Source organism: Festucalex cinctus, chromosome 20 (genome assembly GCF_051991245.1).
Source record: "Festucalex cinctus isolate MCC-2025b chromosome 20, RoL_Fcin_1.0, whole genome shotgun sequence".
Classification (NCBI taxonomy): Eukaryota; Metazoa; Chordata; class Actinopteri; order Syngnathiformes; family Syngnathidae; genus Festucalex; species Festucalex cinctus.
In genome coordinates this window covers 7215959-7242604 of record NC_135430.1, presented here as the reverse complement: position 1 = coordinate 7242604, position 26646 = coordinate 7215959, and the positions used below count along the sequence as shown (strand labels likewise).

The window sequence follows — 26646 nt, the reverse complement described above, 5'->3', positions numbered from 1 at the left end:
ATGTAAAAATGATTATACTCATGTTGCTATTGATAAAAAAATAATAAAAAAAAATACAATTGAACACGCTTACAAGATCATGTTCAGTGTTTATTTGAACAAGTATGAAAAAAATGAAATGGGCAAACAGACAAAAAGGGATCAAGAAGCAAGTGTAGATTGAATGGGCGAATAATTAACAAGGCACATTTGCCAAACACAGTTAAACCAGCAAGATTAACACTGTACTTCCAGTTTGTGCTCTTATTTTGAAACCTATTGACACCACTTCTGGTGCACTACTTAGCTAACTGATGTAAACTAGCTACCGGCGTTGCCAACTTCTTTTTGTTACTAGTAGTAGTAACAAAACTTTTCAAAATACAATTTCTTATTTAAGTCTCAGGTAATAAACACAAAGTACAGTAAGTTGTTTTTTTAATCTTTCAACTGTGTGGTATATATTATAGCCAGTGTTGGAAATGTACGGAAGTGTGTTGCATTCACTTGAAGAAAAAAAAAACCCCACAACTCCTGTTTTTCTAATTAATTTTTGGGGAGAGCTTTTTTTTTTTTTTTTTTTTTTAGTATTTTTCTGTTTTTCTTAATATTTTTTTTCTGTCATAAAATATTCTGAAAATCAGGGAAAAAAATATTCAGGAAAAACAGGAGAAAAAAAATTACTCAAAAGCAAGGGGAAAAACATTGCAAAAAACAAAAAAATTACTCCAAACAGAACAAAAAATTACCCGAAACAGAGCACCAACTTTTGTTTTTTCAGAGTAAATTTTTTTTTTTTTTTTTTTTTTTTTTTTTTTTTTTACCTCTGAACTCCAAGTGACTTGTTTATATGACTGGATACACGCCAGTGCAACCTGGTGAAGTCATGGGGTGGCCATCTTGTTACTCCCACCTCGCTAGCCGACTACTGTATAAACTATACGGTATACGTACAGTGTATATGGGCTACCGGCTATGCAGTCAGGCTATACAGGTCAGTGGTCTGCAACAAGTCATTTGGAGTTCAGAGGTTAAAAGAAAAAATGCTCCGAAAAACAGAAGTTGGTGCTCTTTTTTTGGATTTTTTTTTTTTAATCTATTTTTTTCTCCTGTTTTTCTAAATATTTTTCCCCTGATTTTAAAAAATATTCAGTAAAACAGAAAAAAATTCCCCTGAAAAAAGCAGAACAAAATTAATAGAATTTTTTTTTTTTTTTAAAAAGCTCAGGAAAAATAGGGTTGTTTTTTTCCTCAAGTGAATGCAATACGCTTCCGTAGAAAAGTTATCACATTTGTACAACGATCATCAGGTGCGTCATCCAAACTCAGTTTTTTTTTTTTCTAAAGCAACAAAGGAGGCAGCAGGCCGCACAGCTCCATTTTCACATGTTGGTAAGGAGGCAGCATGCGACGCTTTCTCTTTTACCATTTTGAATGGACCCAATTCGTCTCTTCAAACGTCAACTGGGTTCGACTTCAGCTCACCTTGGACCCCGAGTCCATCGAGTGAACGCTCCTTTGTTTGTCTGACTGACTTGCGACCAGTCCAGGACTGAGCCCACTTGTCTCCCAAAATGTCACTCCAGCTCTCATACACGTGTGTGAATGCTTGTTGGTCTTTCTGTGCCCTGTGACTGACTGGCGACCAGTCCAAGATCTGGATGTCGTCCAAAGTCACATCCTGCTTTTTTCTTCTTGCTCTTCAGGTAGAAACATTTCCTCAGCGGAGTTCCATGTTCTCCATCTAATTTGTAGGCTCTTGATTTTGTGCGTTTCTTCCATTTCTTTGCATCAGAGGATTTCCCTGTACTGCGTCTTTATATATGTGCGCTTGATTTTTTTTTCTTCCATTTCTTCTTCCTGATGATGCTTGACCAACACAGTTGCCACCCCTACCTGTTGACATTGAATCAATACAAACTTCAAAATTAGATCAATTTAATCATCTCACCACCCCAGGCCAAACTGTCTTGAGCCACTACTGTCAAGTTCGGTGTGGTGGAGATGGTGGATCCAAGTGCAGGGAGGCAAACAAGGCGTGGCAGGGGTGTTCTTAAATAAGTTTTAATTTAACTCAAAACAAAGTGCAACATAAGATACAAAGTACAAAAAACAAAGCAGGGAATAAAATTACCAACGGTAACACAAAAGGCAGGACTCAGAGGCACGGGAAACAGGGCAAGAATGAGGACAAAAACCGGCAACATGATAGGTAGAAGACAACGACAGCAACAATGAACCAACAAGAAGTGAACGGAAAACAGGTGACTAAATACACACAGACTAATTGACAATGACTAGACACAGCGGGGCAAGACACAAGTGGCAAGGGAAGCTGATTGGTAGATACACTCGGAAGGGAAGACACAGGCAGGTGGACAAGGTTAACAATAACGAGACTAGGGGAAACAAACCAGAAAGCCGAAACAAACATGACAAACTCAAAAACCCAACAAAAGTAGCAAAAACCAATACCCAAACCATAACAAGTACAGCCAATCAAACCTTTCTTATAAATCTCAAAGTGGGAAACTTTGGAGTTTGTGAGTGCTTTTACCATGCTAACGTCAACGTTTTCATTATCACTCACTCTTAACTTGATAATGAGGAAATCATTTAAGATGTTCTAAGACTCGTTCCTTGGTTATGACTCAGAAACGCGATCATGTGTGCAGCACCAAGTTTTACCTTCGCTCCTCAAGCAATAGACGACGCCCACCACAGCCCCGCATCCGAGAATTCCGACAACGACAAGCACGCCCAACGTGATGCCGACCGTGTTGGGATGCGCTGCAACAGAAGATGCGAGAGGACTTATTAGTCATCATGTCATCATTTCGCAACAACAATCAAGTTGACCAAAGAACAAAACATGAAGCTGATTCAGGATCAGTTTTTCAAAGTCCAAAGCCACCGCGTCAGCACTTGATAAACAATTTGCGAGTAACAGACGCAGACTTTAGTCGTTTTTTTTTTCAATAACTTCTCAACTTTTCGTCAAAACACAGTCAAGAACACGCGTACTGTCCCACAGCACCAAGTTAAAAGTTTGGACATCATGCGGTAAGACTTAAATTTTCATTATATTTTCACTTGTGTGGCTAGGTAGCCTGTTTTGTTTAGCTAGCTCATTGTTAGCCTCAGAACTGATTGTTGGGTTGGTGCAAGCAATCATCATCTGCTGCGATAGATTGATATACGTCCTCAATTGAAATAAATGATAATAAAGAAGAAATGTGTTGAGAGGTTTACCATCCTGCTTTCTCGGGCGGCACCTGACGTATCTGTGACTGTGGCTGACAACAGATTTTTTTTTTTAAGATTTATTTTGTTTAAACCCTGTGCTTGTGATAAACTTTTTAAACTAGGGGTGTCAGGCGATTAAAGTTTTTAATCGCATGACTTCACTCACGATTAATCGCAATTTTTTTTTTAGCTGTTCTAAATGTACAATAAAATGTACAGTAATCGTTTTCATACTTATAAGTAATATTTTCATACACCTGTTGAAATAAAAGGGAGAATAAAAGTGTTAAACTAATAGAAATCTGGCTGCATCTTTTAGTCATTGATACAGTAATTTCATAACAATTCCGAAAAATTAGTTAAATTAGAGCTGTCAAGCAATTAAATTTTTTAACCAGATTAATCACATCTTAGAATTTTGATTAATCACAATTAAACGCTTAATTAAAAAGGCTTTTTTTTTTATTCCAATTTTTTTTGCCCACTAAATGTAAAGAGCACCTGATGTGTGTTAATTTTTCAACATTTAATGTTCTGAGGGGCGGCACGGTAGTCGAGTGGTTAGCACGTCCGCTTCCCAGTTCTTAGGTCTCCGGTTCGAGTCCAGGCTCGGACCTTCCTGGGTGGAGTTTGCATGTTCTCCCCGTGCCCGCGTGGGTCTTCTCCGAGTACTCCGGTCTCCTCCTACATTCCAAAGACATGCATGGCAGGTTAATTGGGCGCTCCGAATTGTCCCTAGGTGTGCGTGTGAGTGTGGATGGTTGTTCATCTCTATGTGCCCTGCGATTGGTTGGCAACCAGTCGAGGGTGTCCCCCGCCTACTGCCCTGAGCCAGCTGAGAAAGGCGCCAGCAGCCCCCGCGACCCTTGTGAGGAATAAGCGGTCAAGAAAATGGATGGATAATGTTATGAGGACGTCTTCAAAATGTTTTTATAATCAGTTAATTATTTGGCATAATTTAAAATGGAAAAAAATGACCCTAATAGTTTGACATGAACTAATATATTCTGAATGTTATACGCAAACATTTATTAAATGCTTTTCTTGAATGCGTGTAGTTGTGTTTAACGCCATTCGCTGTCAGTTTAAGGATCATCTGCGGTCAAAATTGTGATAAATCTGCATTAATACATGATTAATGCAATATTTTTTGTGATTAATTAATTGGTTGACGCTAACTTTGACAGCACTAGAAAATAAAAAATATTTACTGTAAAAAAAAATGATGATCTTGATTTGTGCTGAGGTCACTTCTCTGCCACTAGATGGCATAATTGCAATTGTAAGACTTTGGTGAGCGCTCAGTGCATTTTTCTTTTCATATTAAGAGCTATCTGATCTTTATCATGAAGTAACTTGTGAAATTCTGTACATTTTTTCATCTATTGCAGGTTTGGGTCTGGATTGCATCCCTCGCAATATTTTTTTTTTACGACAAACGGTAAAAACACATTGCCAGGTCGCAAACAATGAATCGTGATAAATCGACGTGACACTTTAAGGTGAGTTGATGAGTGATTCACAAATCGGCAAGCGTTTACTGTAAGTTTAGTTGTGTATTTTCATCTCTCCGTATCCCCACGAGGATCTCACCATCCTCCGTGCCGACCACCCTCAGGAAGACGTGGTTAACGCGCGTGTGCGTGGTGTTGCTCAGCGTGCACGTGTACGTTCCGCTCTGGTGACCGCTCAGCTCCTGCAGTTTGAGGCCGCCCGCCTCGGACAAGCCCCTCACGTGCTTCCTCCAATCGTCGGCGATGTGGAGCTTATGGCCGACGCGCCTGCTGACGATGTCGTGACTGCGGTTGAACGTCCATGCGACTCTGCGTTGGTGAGTCACCGGCGCACATTCGATGGTCGTGTCCGTGTCGGAGGTGTTCACACCTGCAAAGGGGACATGAGAGAGGATGTGTGTTGAAATTGGTGTAAGATTGTTTGTGGTGGGGATCCAAACCAATCCAATTTATTTCTATCGCACATTTTTATAAACAAGAGTTTCCAAAGTGCACACTTACATTCATACACTTACATTCTAGTAAAACCATTTATAAAAATAAAAAACAGTCAATAAAATAACAAAATACAATAAGTAAAATGAAGAAATACATAAAAAAATTAAAAACAAATTATATACATATATATATATATATATATATATATATATATATATATATATATATATATATGTGTGTATATGTATGTATGTGTGTAGGGGATGGGCAATATGGTCGCCAAATGAAATCTCTCTTTTTACATTTTTTCCACATCTTGTTATATTCTAATGCTAATTGCTGCGAAACGGAAACAGATAGAAATATCTTTTTTTTTTTTTCCTGATGAAAGAAGAGTCTTTAATCTTTCTTTTGGTAGCTTCCATGTTTTTATAGCAATAGAACATAATCTTCTGTGGGCCTTGCAAAATCAGTCAAAATCCAGTAAAACAGCCGGGGAGCGAAGTGGGTTACTTCAGTCAAAATGCCTGCGAGTCAATGAGTTAACAAATCAAGTGACAATTCTGATTATTCCAAACAAGTTTAGCTAATTTCCCCTTCTGCAATGTAGGCCTACTTTGTTTCGCCTGATACGAAAACAAAACAAAACTTTATACCAGTTTATTTTATTATTATTTTTTACCGTGCATCTAACTCAATTTCCAAATAATTGATTACAAATATGATAAATGCATTTTTGCAAATGGTAGAGAATGTGGAAGTGTTTGCTCAAAATGTCCGCTTTTCTCAAAAGATGACAATAAAATGGATGACTCCACCTAATACCATCCTAAGGTATAATGATCCGAACATCTCACTTGTTTTCCTCCACGTGAATCTGCTGCTGCTGTTGACACCTCTGACGTCACAGACGTAGTCCACGTCAAGATCGGGCTCACCCGCCAGGTCCAGCGTGCCGCTGACGTTGTAAAGCTGCGTCTGCACGTCTTGCTGGACCTGGCTGGTGTTGACGAGTGCGTGCGGCAGCACGGGTTCCGTGGACCAGTGCAGTTGGGGTTCAGGGAAGATTCTGTCCGAGCTGCACACCAACTGTTGCTTATCCTCTTGATGGAAGTGGATTGTAGTAACTGGAGCTGTGGACATACCATGAGAAAACAAATTGGTAGGTGGTAAATCCAGGTCCAGAAGGTAAAAAAACCTGCCACAGTTTGGCCTTTGCCCATGATGCTAGCTAGCTGCTCCCTAGCAGGTAAATGAGCACCATGGGAGCTAGCTAGGGAGCTAGCTAGCTAGCACCTGGGGCTCATGCCAAACTGCGGGAGGGTTCTTACTTTCTGTATGTGGATTTGCCACCTCTAAGTTTATGACCAGGATGACCAGACACTTTGGAGACTCACCTTCCACATGGAGGTTGATGAAAGATTCCGTGGTGTCTGTAAGGGTTCCCACGTAGCACTTGTACCTCCCCCCATCTCCAACCACAACATCCTTCAGCAGCAGAGAAGCGTTCCCTTTGCTGATGTTCTCCTTGAACAGCGAGGTTCTGTCCTTGAAGCGCTTCTCCTGGTTATTGAGCTGGTCAGCGTTGTAGTAGAAAGCATGAACCTGGGCGTCTCCTCTTGACTGCTGGATCCAGTGGATGACCACGTCGTCTCCAATGGGGAAGCTGGCCTCTAAAAGGCAGCTTGTGTTCCAGCGACACCAAACGTCTCTGACTGCAACAACATATCACCACATACGGGTCCAATTGAAATCGGATTGATCCAGAAGGAAATCAGATCAGCTTCGGTGAAAGCCGATTAAATTCACAGTAAAATCAGATTGAATCCAGAATCAAATCATATAAATCAGATTGATTTCAAAAGGAATCAAATTAAACCCAGAAGACGATTTAATATACAGTTAAATTTGATGTTATCCACTGTGAAATCAGATTGAATCCAGAATTACATTGTATTAGAGTAAATGCAGAGTTAAATCAGATTGAAAGGGGTAGTGGAGTTACATTGCACAGTGAGGGAAGTCAAATTGAATCCACATTGACTCCACAGTGAAGAGCAAATGAACACACACATGTACGAGAATGTGCCGTTATCGAGTATAACGGCTCAATGCGCTGGAATGCTGAACACGTCAACTTTTTGTTTTTTTCTTTTATTCAAGCAGATACATACGGATAAATCTGACCTGATATTAAAATGTCCTTTTCAAAATCGATCCGGACAAGAGGGCAGTGTTACGCTAGCGCACTTAAGTGTAAAACATTACCCCGGCCGCGTGCTGAAAAGGCTTGAGCTCAACCTTGGGATTTGTGTCTGTAAATTGATACATTGAGACAACACGGGTGCGAACATAATCTTCGCACAGATGCTCCATCAAGGAAGCCGCCCAACAACAGCTGTTTCCGACACACCAGTTGTTCTCAAACTTCTTCTTACACCAAGTGACAGAAAAATACGCCAAGTACCTCCATCATCATCAACGTTAAAATTCATTCATGTAGTTGGCCATAATAAAACCAGACAAAGGTTTTATTCCTAAAAATATTATTCTATGTTTAATACAACTGAACTGAATGATGGTGGCGATTCTTTTACATACCACTAATGAGTATAAAATACACCTTGACTTACAAGTGCCTCAACTTACAGGTTTTCAAGGTATGAGCAGCCACTTGGTCGATGTTTAAGGCAACACTCAAGTGAAGTTCAAAAATATATATATTTTTTCACCCTCAATTAGGGTACAGTGTTCCCTCATTTTCCGCTGGGGTTAGGTTCCAAAAAATACCCGCAATAGACGAAATCCGCGAAGTAGTTAGCTTTACACAACATGTCAAGGTCCACCATTTTGCAATTCATACTGTACACATGCTGCAATCACAGATTCTTCAACCATTTGTTAAAATTGGTTATTGAGGAAATTATTTTGAAATGCGACCATAGTACCTTAACGGGAGGGAAAAAAACACAGAATGATTTGTTCCTTCAAAAAGGCCCCGATTCCAAATGAGATTACTTGTTAACTTTTACGGCTGTATGAATTCACCCAATGGAACAATAGCGGGCAAAAACGAAAGCACCCCAATGTTGCTTAGACTGCAGTTGACTCCAGATTGAGCTGACAACATGAGCAAAACGAAACATAAAAAAATGCTACATTGAATTACTGAAGAACACACACAAAATAATTATTTGTATGTTTTTTCGAGATTAGACAATGATTGTTTGAATACCAGAAACTGGTGGCTTATGAATAATGTACTATTTACATATTGTACATGTTGGCCATGAATCGTTCTTGTAGCCGACAAAATCAAACTGTAACCTTAAAGTGGAATTAAACCGTCATTACTTGATATTACATGAGATCTATCTCATAATACCAAAAAAATAAAAACTAAATAAATAAAATAAAATTAAAAAAACGACTTCAGAACAGTAATGAAATATTTGTACTCTGTTACTTCACAACACTTTTGAAGGAGCACAGAAAAAGCGGACGTTTGTCAAAAGGTCTTGCTTACCTCCAGTCACAACATGGCACAGGAAGGTGCACAGGACCACTGAGCCCACCAGAGGCAGAGACCCACTTGTTGTCATCCTCTTTATCCTGTTACTTGTCAAACTCGCCGAGTTAGCAACTGGTCGACCAGCATTCCATGACATGACTGACGTCAAGGGTGGGGTCAAGTTCTGAAGCGAAACAAACCTCTCAAGCAGTCTCGACGCCGTGTTCCATCTCTCTTGTGTGTGTGCTTGTGAACCCCCCCCCCCCCCCCTGCGCTGCACACCGACACACATGCGCGCGCTCTCACATGATGTGTTATCACCGCCCAAGAATAGTTGACATATTTGCGTACTTAGAGACTCACTCTGGCTTTATTTTTACAGCAGCATTTGTTCATTCATGAAGAGGAGCTACTTGCATGCAAATGTTAAACTTTTGACCCGTTCGCTGCCGTTGACATTTATACTCGTCGATTTTGAGGATGGGAGGCGGCGCATCCGATTCTGCGCCGCTGGCAATATCAAACTGGCAATCAACTCAGAATTCTTCATTCGGCAGTCTTACCGATTCAACATCTTATCATCATTGCACTCTCTTTTTTTAAATTTTTAAATGTTTTTTTATTATTATTTTTCATAGTTTTGTGCGTATGTGTGCGTTTGTGTAAGTGCGTGTGTGTGCGCGTATGTGCTCATTAATTCACCTAAAACCTAATAAAAAAAAAATCCCATTACCCTTCACCTTAACCGGATACTTCAGAGTCTCACCAGAGTCGTGAAGTTCAGAAGGTCAGGAGACCAGAAAGGTCACAGAAAATAAAGATAAATCAAAGTAAAATAATTCAGCACCAACCAAACACCTCCTGCCATCCACATGGTTCCAAAACTAGAGCCTTACGCCAACCCCAGAAACCTCTAAATTCCAACAAATTAAGGAGATCTCAAGAGACCAGAGGAAAAACTAAAGAGAGGAAGGAGGGGAGGGTAGATGAAGCAGAGTGAGATCTTGCAATCAACTTTATTGATGTCAAACAGTGGTGGCAAGTCCGGTCCTCGAGAGCTGCTTATCCAGCCTGTTTTCCATGCCTCCCTACTTCAACGCACCTGAATCTAATGATCAGCAAGCTTTGCAGAAGCCTGATAACGATTCTGATCATGAATCAGGTGTGTTAGTGGAGAGAAACACGGAAAACAGTCTAGATGGAGGCTCTCGAGGACCGGACTTGGCCACCACTGATGTAAAACCACCAGAAGGGGCAAGATGGTTCGGCGCAATAGTGCTCTCTCTTAACCAGCCGTCACAAAAGTGACGACACCCTTCAAATCTTGTCAATATTTTTGTACCATCCCCTCAAAATAAGTCAACACGCATCCATGGACGTATAAGCAGCTTGCAACAAAAGTGAGCCCACCCCTTATTGAAAATGTCCGCCTCCAACAGCATGTCAATATTTTGTGTGTCAATCATCATTCACGGAGTTCAGCAGAGCTTCCATATTGGAATCCTCTTCCACGTTTCCGTGGCGACATTACCTTGCGGGCGGATGTTGGAGACCGTCCTTCTGTTTGACGATGCCATGCTGGTGCCAAACAGGGTTTAGTTCTGGAGATATTCTCAAGCTGGCCCATCACCTTTACCTCCAGTCTGTTTTGCAAGGCAGTCGTCTTGGAGATGCGTTTGCATTGGAATTCTGCCCCGTGGTCCAGTTTACGCAAGCAGATGTTGACATTTGTGCTTCTCTCTCACTGGGGGATCGAAGAGATTGTTGTTGTTGTTGTTGTTGTTGTTGAAGGTCCGAACATGATTACGCTTTGGGAGTCAAAGCAGGCGGGACGTCAGGAAAAAAACAAAAAAAAAACATTCCCCCGAGCCTTCTTAGGCATCCATCCAGCCTACATTCCACATTTTGCCAAAAGAACATCTCAACTCAGCTAAACTTTATTTATAAAGCGCTTTAAAACAGGCATTGCTGTATACAAAGTGCTGTACATGAAACAGAAATCGGTTGCGCAGAAAAGAATACGGTAACAAAACATTTTGAAGTGACTCTACAAGTTTTACATCAGTAAATTGATAAGAAGTAGGCGAGTGAAGAAATAAATAAATACATAGATAAATAAATAGAGTACACATCAACTTCATACACACCACAAAACACCAAAAACAAGTCTGATGGTGCGCCAGAAGCCAAAGAATACAGATGTGTTTTAGGACGGGTTTTAAAAGATAAAGAGGGAGATTGCCTAATATTTAGTGGAAGGTCGTTCCAAAGGGAGGGACTGGCAACAGCAAAGGCTCGATCTGCTCTAACCCCGGGTTTTCACCGGATGCGGTTGCGGTGCGTTTGCGGTGCGGTTGCGGTGCGGTCCGGCGACGCAAGCAATTAGATTCCATTCATTCGAATGGTGCAGTTTACACCGCTTGCGGGTGCGTTGCGTTTCGACTGCAGAAGGCCTGCGGCGTGCCGCAAGCCTTCCGCAAGGATAGACCTATTTTCTATTTTTGCCGGACGCCGCAGCGGTAGGCCTCCGGCAAATGGCAAGCTAGCACAAAACACATCGAGCGGGACAGGAAAACCGAGGCAGTTTCAAAATAAATTTCCGGTTACCTTTCAGAATAAAACACTCGCCAGCTCCTATTTCGCAAGCTTTCAGCAAAACGTGACGTGGGCGTCGCCGGGCCATGTGCTCATTCACGGTTTAGACACCAGCGAACATGGACGAGGAGAGGTTTATATTGGAGGTGGAAAACCACAAAATAATATATGACACGGCACATCCTTTTTATAAGGACTGTAATGTATTGTGAGTTTGATGTTCGCGATTGCTTGTTGTGCCCGTCTCGCTTGCCGTACTGAGCGGCAGCCGGACGGGGAAGACAGAAATAAAGAGTGGACCCGCACTGACCCGACTCTCGTTATTAATATACTTTACAAGGACAACCAAAAAAAGGATGCTGCATGGAATCTCATAGCAGAAGAGCACAGACATTCTGTATGTTTGTCGTTGTGAAATGCCACATGATCGCGCGCGCGCGGTCCCGCGAGACACGTTGGGAAGTGGGCGGCGACGGTGCTGCCGGACCGCAGCTGTGCGGAGCCGGTGTGGATTGACAAAAAAATTGACCCGTCCGGAGCACGCAGTCAAGACGCACCGCACCGCAACCGCACCGCAACCGCATCCAGTGAAAACCCGGGGTTAGCCTCCGCTTAGCCCTCGGCACCTACAATTGAGTCTGGTCTGCTGACCTGAGGCACCAGGCAGGTGCGTAGGGGTGTCAGAGCTCAGCGAGATAAGGTGGGGCAAGACCATTTGGAAATTTGAAAACAAACAGAAGAATCTTAAAATGGACTAAATTTCACAGGCAGCCAGTGAAGAGAGGAAAGGATAGGGGTTATGTGTTCCCTCTTACGGACACCAGTAAGGAGACGAGCAGCAGCATTTTGGACAAGCTGGAGACATTTGAGGGAGGACTGGCTGATTCCAAAGTAAAGTGCATTACAGTAATCCAGCCGAGATGTAACAAAGGTATGGATTACCGTTTCGAAGTGCTGCTGAGATAAGAGATTTTTTTTACCTTAGCCAGCTACCTAAAATGAAAAAAGCTGGATTTGACAACAGTGGCAATTTGCCGGTCCGGTTTAAAGTCATTGTCCATCTTGACACCCAGGTTTGAGGCTGTTGGCTTTAGATAGTGTGCCAAAGGACCCAAGTCGGCAGGATGAGAAGGGCCAACTGGGAAAATGCCATCACAAGGGCTCAGATAACCAATCACAGCTCAACTGTTTTCTAGGTTTGGTCATGTGACCTTCACAAACTGAGCTGTGATTGGTTACCTGAGCCCTTGTGATGTCATTTTCAGTCGACAACAAGTTGCAATATGTGTTTTTAAAAGTACTAATTGTACATGTGAAAAATAATGAAAATCTCAAATTTATTATAGGCAAAATATTAATGTTTGACTGCCAAAAATGGCTAAATAAGTAAAATATGCCTTTAAATTGACTGCAGATGTATTTCAACAAACCTGCCAGTAGGAGGCGCCCCTATTTCATTTCAGTTTTCTACCTATGCATAATATTTTTTTTAACTAAATGTCACTGACTGTAATATGATTACATTTAACTTTATTCTTCTCGACCTTTGAGAAATCTTATCAAGCTGTAAAAGCATTTTATTGTAGTACAGTAAAATGTACTTCAATTAAATACATGTACTGTAAGTGGAAACAAATGTTATCAGCAGTGCTGGACTGTGACTCATTTTCAGCCCTGCAGTTTCGAGGGTCAAACTGGCCCGCTTTAATGCTGATACACAATTTGACAGTTATTAATGTACAATTGATTAGACTCATGTTGCATTTGTTCAAAAATCTCATTTACAATTGAACACGCTGACAAGATCACGTTCAGTGTTTATTTGAAAAAGTATGAAAACATTAAATGGGAAAACAGACATAAAAGGGATCAAGAGGCAAGTGTACATTGAATGGGAGAAGAATTAACAAGGCACATTTGCCAAACGCAGTTAAACCAAAAAGATTAACAGTGTACTTCCTGTTAGTGCTCTTATTTTGACACCTGTTGACACCTAGTTCGCTACTTAGCTAACTAACGTAAACTTAACGACTGGCGTTCCCAACTTCTTTTTTGCCATTACTAGTACTGTAGTCGTAACAATTGTAACAGAGAGAACTTTTCAAAATAAGCTCCATTTTCACAAGTTGGTCAGGAGGCAGCATAAGACGCTTTCTCTTGTCCCGTTTAGAATGGCCCCCACTTCTCTCTACAAACATCAACTGGGTTTGACTTAAACTCACCTGGAGCCCAAGTCCAAGCCCAAGTGTGAAGACTTCTTTGTTGATCTGACTGACTTGCGAGCAGTCCAGGGGTGAGCCCACTTTTCTCCCAAAATGTCGTTCCAGCTCTCAGACACGTGTGTGAGTGCTTCTTGGTCTTTCTGTGTCCTGTGACTGACTGGCGACACAGTCCAAGATCTGGATGTCATCCAAAGTCACATCCTGCTCATCGGTTCTTCTTCTTTGCTCTTCAGGTAGAAACATTTACACAGGATGACTCAGTGCTGACGTCAGTATCAGAGGACTTCATTTGTGCGTTCTTGATTTTGTGTGTTTCTTCCTGATGATGACACAGGCAGTGAAACAGGCGACCTTACACCAAATGCTTTACCAACACAGTTGCTACCCCTACTGTTGACATTGAATCAATACGAAATTCAAAATTGGATCAATTTTATCATCTCACCACTCCAGGTCAAACTGTCTTGAGCCACTACAGCCAATCAAACCTTTCTTATAAATCTCAAAGTGGAAAACTTTGGAGTTTGTGAGTGCTTTTACCATGCTAACGTCAACGATTTCATTATCACTCACTCTTAACTTGAAAATGAGCAAATCATTTAAGATGTTCTAAGACTCCATTCCCTGGTGATGACTCAGAAACGCGATCATGTGTGCAGCACCAAGTTTTACCTTTGCTCTTCCTCAAGTAATAGACGACACCCACCGCAGCCCCGGATCCGAGCGTTCCGAGCACGCCCAACGTGATGCCGACCGGGTTGGGATGCACTGCAACAAAAAATGTGAGATGACTTGTTATCTTGTCATCATTTCACAACAACAATCAAGTTGACCAGAGAACAAAACGTGAAGCTGATTCAGAATCAGTTTTTCAAAGTCCAAAGTAACCACGTCAACACTTGATAAACAATTTGCGAATAATAGACGCAGAGCATCCATCCATTTTCTTGACCGTTTATTCCTCACAAGGGTCGCGGGGGCTGCTGGCGCCTATCTCAGCTGGCACTGGGCAGTAGGCAGGGGACACCCTGGACTGGTTGCCAACCAATCGCAGGGCAGGGCAAACAGAGACGAACAACCATCCACACTCACACGCACACTATAGGGACAATTCGGAGCGCCCAATTAACCTGCCATGCATGTCTTTGGAATGTGGGAGGAGACCGGAGTACCCGGAGAAGACCCACGCGGGCACGGGGAGAACATGCAAACTCCACCCAGGAAGGTCCGAGCCTGGACTCGAACCGGAGACCTCAGAACTGGGAAGCGGACGTGCTAACCACTCGACTACCGTGCCGCCCCAGACACAGACTAGTTGTTTGTTAAATAATTGGCTAAATTATTTTAAACCCTATACAATGATCACAAAACACTTCGATATGATTCAAATTTCATCTTGCAACATCACCCTGCATGAAACTGTCTCGATTGACAGGGTTAAACCTGCCCATGTGGACACTTCTGGGCCGATGGAGTTGGCCGGGCCCCACGCCGGGTTCGGATCTCCTGGATCTGCTACCCCTGCCACTGCTGGGGTTCCCTTGACCCCGTCGACACCTTACGCCCTTCGCTGGGACGGGCAGGAGGGCCCCTCCTCCTCCTCGGCCCGTTGTTTCGTACCCGCCATGGTCGGGTTGTTGTTCCAACATAGACGTGGATTTTGACTGTGGGTGATTCTCTGTGAGTGGAGGAATACTTTCAAAAACTGTGTTTTAAAAATATTTATTTGGTTTAAAGCCTGTGCTAGTGATAAACTATTTAAACAAGGGGTGTCAGGCGATTGAAATTTTTAATCACAATTAATCGCATGACTTAACTTACGATTAATAGCAATTTTTTTAGCTGTTCTAAATGTACAATAAAACGTACAGTACATTTTTTTTCTAAGGTTTCATACTCAACATAAAAGTGGGAAAAATGTTAAACTAATAGAAATAGGCTGTATCTTTTAGTCATTGATAATTTAATAATAATAATTTGATAGTAATTTCAGAACAATTCTTAAAAAAAATATAGTTAAAATTAAAATATTTTACTGTAAAAAACAAAACAAAACTGTGATCTTGATTTGTGTTGCCGTCATATTTCTGCCACTAGATGACATAATTGCATTTGTAAGACGTTGGTGAGCGGTCAGTGCATTTTTCTTTTCATATTGAGAGCTATCTAATCTTTAACATGAAGTGTGGGATCTGATTTTTGGTGCTGTCTCTTGAACTATTGACCTATTCTAGGCCAAATGCTCAAGTGAAATCCTTTTCATGCTAAACAACTTTATGATTGCTACTTGTGTTTAAATAGCTTAAGGAAATTAAATGCCAGTGTGTATCCTGACTTGTCACAAAGGGAATCATGTATTTGTTACCAATTAATCATTTATGTTACTAATGATTTTACTTAATTTTGTAACTTTAAGGTGCCAGCTGAAAATACCAGAAATCACATGTTCACTGTGGTCAACTGTTGAAAAACTGCTCCTTCACGCTTAAGGGCGAACGAACAAGTGATATCCTGAAAAGTTCACAACCATGACGGAAAAAAGGTCATTTCCTGAAATGGTCAGATTTCTTCCATTTGCGCAAATTGAATGGTCTCAGTGTGCTTTTGCCAATAAAGCCGCTTTTTGTTCAGCTTGACTTTGGATTCCCGCCTATTCTTTGTTCTGACTCGCATTTTCTTCCAACTCACAACGCAAAAGGGGACCTGGTGCACCAGCCTGCCAACAGGTGTTGGAACAGGTGACGCTGCGGCCAGCCTTCCGGCTCCGGCCTGACCCGAGAGCCGACAGAAGCAACTTGTGAAATTCTTATTACTGCTAAATTTTGACATGCATGTCTCTTCTGCGTTGCAAATGGAAATCCTCCAGTACAGGCTTTCCAGGTAAGGGGCAGACATTAATCGTGCGTTAAAAAAATTAGTGCAGTTAAAGGAACTTTAAATTAACTCAAAATTAACACACTAATTTTGACACCCCTGATTTAAATATCATTTTTGAAAATATGGTGTCTCCATTTTACGTTTTTTCATCTATTGCTGGTTCGCAAAGGATGAATCGTGATAAATCGACGTGACACTTTAAGGGAGTTGACGAGTGATTCACAAATCGGCAAGCGTTTACTGTAAATTTAGTTGTGTATTTTCATCTCTCCGTATCCCCACTAGGATCTCACCGTCCTCCGTCCCGACCACCCTCAGGAAGACGTGGTTAACGCGAGTGTGCGTGGCGTTGCTCAGCATGCATGTGTACGTTCCGCTCTGGCGACCGTTCAGCTCCTCCAGGCTGAGTGCGCCCGCCTCGGACACGCCCCTCACGTGCTTCCTCCAATCGTCGGCGATGTGGAGCTTATGGCCAACGCGCCTGCTGACGATGTCGTGACTGCGGTTGAACGTCCACGTGACTCTGCGTTGGTGAGTCACCGGCGCACATTCGATGGTCGTGTCCGTGTCGGAGGTGTTCACACCTGCAAAGGGGACAAGAGAGAGGATGTGTGTTAAAATTAGTGTAAGATTGTTTGTGGTGGGGATCCAAACCAATCCACTTTATTTCTATTGCACATTTTTATAAACAAGATTGAGATCCGAATACTATCATACACTTAAATTCTAGTAAAAACAACTCTCAAAAGATGACAATAAAATGGATGACTCACCCAGGCCCACCCCTAAGGTATAATGATCCGAACATCTCACTTGTTTTCCTCCACGTGAATCTGCTGCTGCTGTTGAAGCCTCTAACGTCACAGACGTAATCCACGTCAGGATCAGGCTCGCCCGCCAGGTCCAGCGTGCCGCTGACGTTGTAAAGCTGCGTCTGCCCGTCTTGCTGGACCTGGCTGGTGTTGACGAGGGCGTGCGGCAGCACAGGTTCCGTGGACCAGCGCAGTTGGGGTTCAGGGAAGATTCCGTCCGAGCTGCAAACCAACTGCTTCTTGTCCTCTTGATGGAAGTGGATTGTCGTAACTGGAGCTGCGGACAGTGTGAGAAAACAAAGAGCAGGTAGGTGGCAAATCCAGGTCCAGAAAGTAAAAACACTCCCACTGTTTGGCGTTAGCCCCTGATGCTAGCTAGCTAGCTTCCAAGCAGGTAAACCAGCACCATGAGAGCTAGCTAGCACCTGGGACTAAAGCCAAACTGCGGCAGGGTTTTTACTTTCGGGACCTGGATTTGCTACCTCATGACCAGAATGACGGATTATCTTCACCAAACAGTTTGCAGACTCACCTTCCACGTGGAGGTTGATGAAGGATTCCGTGGTGCCCATAAGGGTTCCCACATAGCACTTGTACCTCCCTCCATCTCCAACCACAACATCCTTCAGCAGCAGAGAAGCGTTCCCTCTGCTGATGTTCTCCTTGAACAGCGAGGTTCTGTCCTTGAAGCGCTTCTCCTGGTTATCGAGCTGGTCAGCGTTGTAGTAGAAAGCATGAACCTTGGCGTCTCCTCCTGACTGCTGGATCCAGTGGATGACCACGTCGTCTCCAATGGGGAAGCTGGCCTCTAAAAGGCAGCTTGTGTTCCAGCGACACCAAACGTCTCTGACTGCAACAACATATCACCACATACGGGTCCAATTGAAATCGGATTGATCCAGAAGGAAATCAGATCAGCTTCGGTGAAAGCCGATTAAATTCACAGTAAAATCAGATTGAATCCAGAATCAAATCATATAAATCAGATTGATTTCAAAGGGAATCAAATTAAACCCAGAAGACGATTTAATATACAGTTAAATTTGATGTTATCCACTGTGAAATCAGATTGAATCCAGAATTACATTGTATTAGAGTAAATGCAGAGTTAAATCCAATTGAAACCAAAATTTTATCTGATTGAATCCATTGGAATCAGAATTAAATTAGATTGAATCCGCAATGAAGTCAGATTCAATCCAGAATCAAAACGTATAAATTAGATTGATTCCAAAATGAATCAGATTAAACACAGATGATTTAATATACAGTTAAATTTGATGTCAACCACTGTGAAATTAGATTGAATCCAGAATTACATTGTACTAGAATGAATGCAGTTAAATCAGATTGAATTCAAAATTGTATCCGATTGAATCCATTGGCATCAGAATTAAATTAGATTGAATCCACAATGAAGTCAGATTGAATCCAGAATGACTGTATTTAATTGAATGGCAGAATGAAATCATATTGAAACCAAACTTGTCGGATTCAATTCCCAGTGAAATCAGATTGAATTGGCAGTAAAATCCAATTGAATGCAGGGGAATCAGATTGAAAGTGATAGTGGAGTCACATTGCACAGTGAGGGAGGTCAAATTGAATCCACAATGAGTCCACAGTGACTAGCAAATGAACACGTACACGCACGAGAATGTGCCGACGTTATCGAGTATAACGGCTCAATGCGCTGGAATGCTGAACACGTCAACTTTTTGTTTTTTTCTTTGATTCAAGCAGATACATACGGATAAATCTGACCTGATATTAAAATGTCCTTTTCAGAATCCGGACAAGAGGGCGGTGTTACGCTAGCGCACTTAAGTGTAAAACATTACCCCAAAAGAATAAATACAACCACCACCAACAAACGGCAGCATTCAACCTTCCCAGCTGCCAGCTAATCTAATCAGGCAAAACTCCACGAGATAGAATTCCTGGCATGACGAGGCCACGTGCTGGAAAGGCTTGAGCTCAACCTTGGGATTTGAGTCTGTAAATTGATACATTGAGACAACACGGGTGCGAACATAATCTTCGCACAGATGCTCCATAAAGGAAGCCGCCCAACAACAGCTGTTTCCGACACACCAGTTGTTCTCAAACTTCTTCTTACACCAAGTGACAGAAAAATACGCCAAGGACCTCCATCATCATCAACGTTAATATTCATTCATGTAGTTGGCCATAATAAAACCAGACAAAGGTTTTATTCCTAAAAATATTCTTCTATGTTTAATACAACTGAACTGAATGATGGTGGCGATTCTTTTACATACCACTAATGAGTATAAAATACACCTTGACTTACAAGTGCCTCAACTTACAGGTTTTCAAGGTATGAGCAGCCACTTGGTCGATGTTTAAGGCAACACTCAAGTGAAGTTCAAAAATATATATATTTTTTCACCCTCAATTAGGGTACAGTGTTCCCTCATTTTCCGCTGGGGTTAGGTTCCAAAAAATACCCGCAATAAACGAAATCCGCGAAGTAGTTAGCTTTACACAACATGTCAAGGTCCACCATTTTGCAATTCATACTGTACACATGCTGCAATCACAGACTCTTCAACCATTTGTTAAAATTGGTTATTGAGGAAATTATTTTGAAATGCGACCATAGTACCTTAACGGGAGGGAAAAAAAACACAGAATGATTTGTTCCTTCAAAAAGGCCCCGATTCCAAATGAGATTACTTGTTAACTTTTACGGCTGTATGAATTCACCCAATGGAACAATAGCGGGCAAAAACGAAAGCACCCCAATGTTGCTTAGACTGCAGTTGACTCCAGATTGAGCTGACAACATGAGCAAAACGAAACATAAAAAAATGCTACATTGAATTACTGAAGAACACACAAAAAATAATTACTTGTATGTTTTTTCGAGATTAGACAATGATTGTTTGAATAACAGAAACTGGTGGCTTATGAATAATGTACTATTTACATATTGTACATGTTGGCCATGAATCGTTCTTGTAGTTTTCAAGCTATGAGCAGCCACTTGGTTGATTTTAACGACAACACTCAAGTGAAGTGCAAAAGATTTTTTTTGTTTTTTCAATTAGTATCACTCAGACAAGTCACACACTTGGCCACACCCCTTAAGGGCACACGTCCAACAACCCGATACTATCAGATAAACCGAAACAAATATATTTCTTTACTTCTCTTTTACTGTTTTATCATGTTTTATAAAATGGCAGCTTAGTCACAGGATAAATCAAACATTGTCAAGGTCCACCATTTTACAATTCATACTGTAGACTTGCTGCAATCTATCTCGGACTCATCAATCATTTGTTAAAATTATTTATTGAGGGAATGATTTGCGACCAATAGTACAGTAACGGCAGAGAGAAACAAAGAAGGATTTGTTCCTTCAAAAATGTGCACATCACTTGTTAACTTTTATGGCTTTATAGGAATGACCCAATGGAACAACAGCGAGCACAAACGAAAGCAACTAAAGTCTAAGCAACAGTTTGGGGAAAAAAACAAAAGTTAATTACTGAAGCTTCTCCAGATTGAGCTGACAACATGAGCAAAATGAAACTTAAAAAATGCTACATTGAATCACTGACGAAAAAAAACAACAAAACTTATTTTTATGTTTGTTTTTTTTAGATTAGATGATAAATTTTTAAATACCAGAAACTGGTGGCTTGTTAATGTTAGCAACAAAATCAAACAGGTACCTTAAAGTGGAATTAAACTGTTATGTGATACATGAGATTTAGTAAAGTATAAAATGAAATTAACTTTTTTTTTCTGTTGTGGCACCACTATACTTCCACAGATACAAAAAAAAAATCTACTTCAAAACAGAAATCAAATATTTGTACTTCGTTACTTCCCAATACTTTTGAAGGAACACAAAAAACAAACAAAATATTGTACATTTGTCAAGGTCTTGCTTACCTCCAGTGACCACACGACACAAGAAAGTGCACAGGACCACTGAGCCCACGAGAGACACCCTCGTCTTCTTCATCTTCACCTTCGTCTTGCTCTGGTCTTTCTCATCATCACAAGTTTACCAACTGGTCCACCAGCATTCCATGCACATGACCGACGGTCTCAAGCAAACCAAACCTCTCGACGCTTCCTTTCTGTCTTGTGTGCTTGTCAACCTCCCCTCCGCTGCACACTCACACACAGGCGCGCATTCTCACATGATGTGTTATCACCGCCCAAGAATAGTTGACTAAGTATGCAAGTCAAGTTGACTTGCGTACTTAGAGACTCACTCTGGCTTTATTTTGACGGCAGTATTTGTCCATTCACGAAGAGGAGCTACTTGCGTGCGCATGTTCAACTTTTGACCCGTTGGCTGCCGTTGACGTTTATACTCGTCGATTGCGGGGATGGGAGGCGGCGCATCCGATTCTGCGCCGCGGACAATTTCAAACTTGCAATCAACTTTACAATGTAAAACCACCAGTAGATGACATGAATGCTCTTTTTTTCAATATGAGAGTCCACTGGCGGAAATGTCTGAATTTTGTGAACCTACCTTTTTGCTACTGCTTATTATAAAAGAACAGGAAAAGGCAGAAAGGGGAGAGCATATTCTTTCATTTGGTAGATTCGGTGTTCAGTGTTCCCTCGTTTTTCGCTGGGGTTAGGTTCCAAAAAAATACCCGCAATAATTGAAATCCGCGAAGTAGCAAGCTTTGTGTTTTATCTTTAGTATATTTTAACTCTAAAACCCTCACCAGTCACCACACAGTTTATACACTTTTCTCTTTGAGGCATTTACTTTTTCTCACATTTCTCTCGTTTAATCATTCTCAATGTTCAAACCTTATTAAATTTGATATAATAGGTACATTACTGTAAAATAAATAAATAAATAATACGTGCAGAATTGCACTAAAAAAATATGCAGTACAGCGAGACCGCAAAAAGTGAACCACATTATAGTGAGGGAACACTGTATATATAATAATGGAACACAATATCGGGTGGGTATTGAAAATTCTCTAAATTGTCTAAAATAGCTGCCACAGAACGAGTTTACAGTGTTCCCTTGTTTATCGCTGGGTTTACGTTCCAAAAAATATGTATGATAAGGTGAAAGCCACAAATTTGTCTTTATTTTTACATTTATTGTGGGAATGCTGAAAGCATCCCACATGTTATTCAGATTTTTATTCTCCTCACTTATTTGCCGAGAATCAACTCCCACATAATACTTACGATTTACACCGTACAAAATTTCAACTTGCTTGAAAAATTCATGCCTTCCGGGGTATATATCATCTTATTCCACATTACTTACAGTACTCAATTTAAAGTTAAATATCAACTTTCCCCCATTCATTTTCAATGATACTGACATTGAACGTTTTTCTAAGTCTCACTTTCCATGCCCACTTCCATACATACAACTGATCATTATTACCAGCTCTCTGATACTGCTCAGTGGCGCACTTGTTTCAGTTCATTGTCCAGTGACCAGGAAGTCCCAGGTTCGAATCCCACCTCCATTTGTACATTGCAAATATATCCATGGCAATTATGCTTAGTGATATAACTGTATACCAACTGACTCTCATTTCAGGAAATGCATTGCAATTTCACTGAAATGATTAAATGCACGTTGGCTTTCATCAGATAGCTATTTTTTTAAATAAATACGCCATTAGCCATGAATTTGAACAAGGCAAGTTAGCTCAGTCGTTAGAGCAATTTCTTCCCCCATGGAGAACCTGGGTTCGAACCTCGCTTGTACCACATTTTAGTACATTTGATGGTTTGATACCAACTGACTATCGTTTCAGGAAATGGATTGTAATTTCAATTGCAGTTCAAGATTTCTTATTCATTTATCTTCCAACTTTGTAATTTTCACATAAATGTATCTTTCAATTTACTTCATAAGCATTCAGCTTAGCATTCAGCTTTCAGCATTCCCATTCAATTTCTCCAGAAATTGCACTTATTCTAGTTATATCAGGTCTAAATGTTCAAACCTTCATAGATTAAAAAAATATATACACTACATGGAAAATTGCACCAAAAAAACAATCTATAAGACTGTGAAAGTTGAACAGCGTTATATTGAGAAAACACTGTAAAAAGTCACAGAGTGAGTGGAAGTGTATCACAAAATCAGACACCAGATGAACAAAACAATTGAAACAATATACTACTTATTTTGCTCAATTTAAAATATAGATATTAATTTATTTTTTGTTAATGTTCATATTTCATTCTTTGATTTCCAGTCTAGTACTCTCTCTTAACCAGCCATCACAAAAATCTTTGTCTATTTATATATATTTTTTACCATCCTCTCAAAATAAGTCAACACGCAGCCATTAATAAACGGCTTGCAACAAAAGGGAGTCCACCTCGACGTGAAAATGTCCAACTCCAAAACCACGTCAGTAATTTTTGTGTTCACCATCATTCATGGAGTTCAGCAGAGAGAGAGAGAGAGAGAGAGAGAGACCTTTTTCCCCTCAGTTTGTTTCACAAGGGAGTGGCCATGTTGGAGATTGCGTTTGTGTCGGAATTCTGCCCCGTGGTCCAGTTTACGCAAGCAGATGTTGACATTTGTGCTTCTCTCTCACTGGGGGATCGAAGAGACTGTTGTTGTTGTTGAAGGTCCGAAGATGATCAATGTGGGAGGCAAAGCAGGCGGGACGTCAGCAAAAAAAAAAAAAAGATTCCACCAAGCCTTCTTAGGCATACAGCACGCCTACATTCCATGTTTCGCAAGAAGAACATCTGGCTTGCATTTCTCTCTTGGGAGGTGAACGGCCAAATTCGCAAGGTTTGTTTTTGATTGAAGCAACTTTCCAAGGAAGTCCACTTCAAAGCCTTTCTGTCACACTTCCAGTCTCAACCTGCTGATGAGACTCAAAGCTCAATGGCAACCTTGCCAGAGGGTCATCAGCAGGTTACAGAGAGACTGGAAGAGTCACAGAAAGGCATAGATGTGAAATGTTCATTCACCCAAACAACCGTTGTGAATTTTGCCCTTCAGTGGCCACTTATGCAAAAAGTCCTCAACAGTTTGTGCATTCAAAGGTCAAATAAAGGTCACCTGTAAAGCTTGTAGTGCAAGTTTTAACTGAAGGCCCAACCTCTCCAACTTTTTGTGAGTACCTCACTTCATACAAAATGTGTTTACAATAGAAACTTTGTTCAGTGTGTGTGCGTGCATGTGTTCCGTGGTGTTCCGTGTGGTCAGGACAGGCCCAACTTTGCGTCGTTGCCTCCAGCGTCAAAACGATTGCTGTTCTCATTTCCGCCCTCCAAGTCTGAAAAGGTCACAAAATACCGTAAACAATTATGGGCGAGATCAATCACACATAGAGTCAAATTAATCAGAAGCAATATACGATATAAGATGTATTATGTATTTTTTTTGTTTTTCATTGAGTGTATTCATATATTTTTTAAAATAACATTTTAGCATAATTAATCGTGCTAATTTTAATCCCTGAAGGGGAAAATATTTAATACAAAGTCAAAATGTAAACAAATATATATTTACAATATACTAATTGTATTTTATTGTAGTAAATTTGATCTTTCGGGGACTAATTTAAATTAATATTAACATGAAATGGATCAAAAATAGTTTACACCTATTGTCAAGTGCATGTAACTGTATTTTATTTTACTAAGCCTGCCATTTAAATTGTTATTAATATTACATCAACAATTAAAAAAAAATAAAAAATCATTGGAATTTATTTTGCTCATCTGAATCCCTCAAATGTCAATGTTAAAATTATTATTGAAAAACAAAAGAGGCTAATTTTACTGTACTTAAAGACGTAACAGCTTTTTTTTCCTCCTTCTGTGTGTCTTTTTAAGCAATGTCGTTGCAGTGGTTCTCTGCCAGGTCAACACAGTGACGCCACCTAGTGCTCGCGTGTGAGTATTTCCATCCTGCACTTTCTGTACTGTAGTGTACCTTTGACTGAGTTCAGCTCGGTCTCCTCCTCGGGGTCACGTGATGAAGCTTTCGGCGTGTTTCCTGAAACGCACAAGGTTATTTTAGTTAACGAAAACTAATGAAAAAAATATATAAAATATATAATAATAATTATATATATATATATATATATATATATATATATATATATATATATATATATATATATATATATATATATATATATATTGCTTAAAAAGACACACAGAAGGAGGAAAAAAAAGCTGTTACGTCTTTAAGTACAGTAAAATTAGCCTCTTTTGTTTTTCAATAATAATTTTAACATTGACATTTGAGGGATTCAGATGAGCAAAATATATATATATATATATATATATATATATATATATATATATATATATATATATATATATATATATATATATATATATATATATATATATATATATATATATATATATATATATGGGCGGCACGGTAGTCGAGTGGTTAGCACGTCCGCTTCCCAGTTCTGAGGTCTCCGGTTCGAGTCCAGGCTCGGACCTTCCTGGGTGGAGTTTGCATGTTCTCCCCGTGCCCGCGTGGGTCTTCTCCGGGTACTCCGGTCTCCTCCCACATTCCAAAGACATGCATGGCAGGTTAATTGGGCGCTCCGAATTGTCCCTAGGCGTGCGTGTGAGTGTGGATGGTTGTTTGTCTCTGTGTGCCCTGCGATTGGTTGGCAACCAGTCCAGGGTGTCCCCCGCCTACTGCCCAGAGCCAGCTGAGATAGGCGCCAGCAGCCCCCGCGACCCTTGTGAGGAATAAGTGGTCAAGAAAATGGATGGATGGATATATATATATATATATATATAATAAAATAAAAATGAAAATGCTTTAATTTTTTTTAATAACACTAACCAAAACTAACTATAATTATAGCGAAAATGTCCTTCATTTTAGTCTTTGGTAATTAATTTAATGCATGAGCCTTTGGGGATGATTTTAAATGTGACTTTTTGCCTCTATTTATTTAACCAGAATAAGGTTTGAAAGTATGTCACCTGGAAGTGACGTCATCAAGCAGCAGCCAATAGAAAAGCAGCTTCAGATGATGTCATTCCTTAAATTTTATGGTGTTCATTAAATATTGCGCACAAGTTAATACAGATAAAAAAAAGAAACAAAATGAAAGCTAATACTAAAACTAATACCAAGCATTTTTTAAATAACTAAAACAAATACTTAAAAGGACCACCCTGAAAAGTAATTACAACTAATTAAAAAGAAAACAAAACTCAAAACTAACTAAAATGAAAATTCCAAAACTATAATAATAACCTTTATACACACACAAAGCTTCTCATGGTCTCACCTCGCAGCTTCAGGTAGACCAACATGGCCGCCAGTGCCAGAATCGTCACGGCAACCACCAGGCCGACGATCCACCAGTATGACGTCTGTGGCGAGCTGCTACGATTGGCTGTGCGCGCACGCACACACACAAACACACACGCTCACTTGTACGTCTTTTAAATTGAATCGAGAC

The 26646-nt window shown here is 40.5% G+C and overlaps 3 protein-coding genes and 1 long non-coding RNA gene across 8 annotated transcripts in view; 1 reads left to right on the top strand and 3 right to left on the bottom strand.

Annotated features, from left to right (window-relative positions):
- Positions 1 to 77: 77 nt before the first annotated feature.
- Positions 78 to 8920, bottom strand: LOC144009288 (uncharacterized). 4 transcript variants are annotated; one of them, XR_013280884.1, is made up of 7 exons: positions 8704 to 8920; positions 6575 to 6892; positions 6035 to 6310; positions 4819 to 5109; positions 3232 to 3909; positions 2668 to 2769; positions 1830 to 1875 (listed from the first exon to the last, which is right to left on the bottom strand). XR_013280884.1 is itself a non-coding variant. In XM_077508942.1 (6 exons), the coding sequence occupies exons 1-6, from the start codon at positions 8843 to 8845 to the stop codon at positions 1724 to 1726; spliced, it is 1281 nt and encodes a 426-aa protein (XP_077365068.1). In that variant the 5' UTR covers positions 8846 to 8920; the 3' UTR covers positions 78 to 1723. The 4 variants fall into 4 exon arrangements, 2 of the variants coding, with proteins under 2 accessions (XP_077365068.1, XP_077365069.1); XM_077508942.1 differs by lacking the exon at positions 3232 to 3909 and having other exon boundaries at positions 78 to 1875; XR_013280883.1 differs by having other exon boundaries at positions 1820 to 1875; positions 2668 to 3909.
- Positions 2572 to 16025, top strand: LOC144009291 (uncharacterized). The gene is made up of 4 exons (XR_013280885.1): positions 2572 to 3042; positions 4617 to 4727; positions 4811 to 5056; positions 15922 to 16025. It is a non-coding gene; the product is annotated as an uncharacterized LOC144009291 (long non-coding RNA).
- Positions 13089 to 21476, bottom strand: LOC144009289 (hemicentin-1-like). Of its 2 annotated transcripts, XM_077508945.1 has the most exons (6): positions 21122 to 21475; positions 17727 to 18044; positions 17196 to 17471; positions 16676 to 16966; positions 14178 to 14273; positions 13089 to 13824 (listed from the first exon to the last, which is right to left on the bottom strand). In XM_077508945.1, the coding sequence occupies exons 1-6, from the start codon at positions 21192 to 21194 to the stop codon at positions 13781 to 13783; spliced, it is 1098 nt and encodes a 365-aa protein (XP_077365071.1). In that variant the 5' UTR covers positions 21195 to 21475; the 3' UTR covers positions 13089 to 13780. The 2 variants fall into 2 exon arrangements, with proteins under 2 accessions (XP_077365071.1, XP_077365070.1); XM_077508944.1 differs by having other exon boundaries at positions 13089 to 14273; positions 21122 to 21476.
- Positions 21477 to 23371: 1895 nt separating this feature from the next.
- Positions 23372 to 26646, bottom strand: part of LOC144009272 (uncharacterized) — a 9283-nt gene continuing 6008 nt past the window's right edge. Inside the window, exons 5-7 of the mRNA XM_077508916.1 lie at positions 26473 to 26580; positions 25137 to 25199; positions 23372 to 24474 (exon numbers count right to left, since the gene is read on the bottom strand). Of these exons, the coding sequence (XP_077365042.1) occupies positions 24401 to 24474; positions 25137 to 25199; positions 26473 to 26580 (245 nt within the window). The 3' untranslated portion in view covers positions 23372 to 24400. The remainder of the gene's footprint in view (positions 24475 to 25136; positions 25200 to 26472; positions 26581 to 26646) is intronic.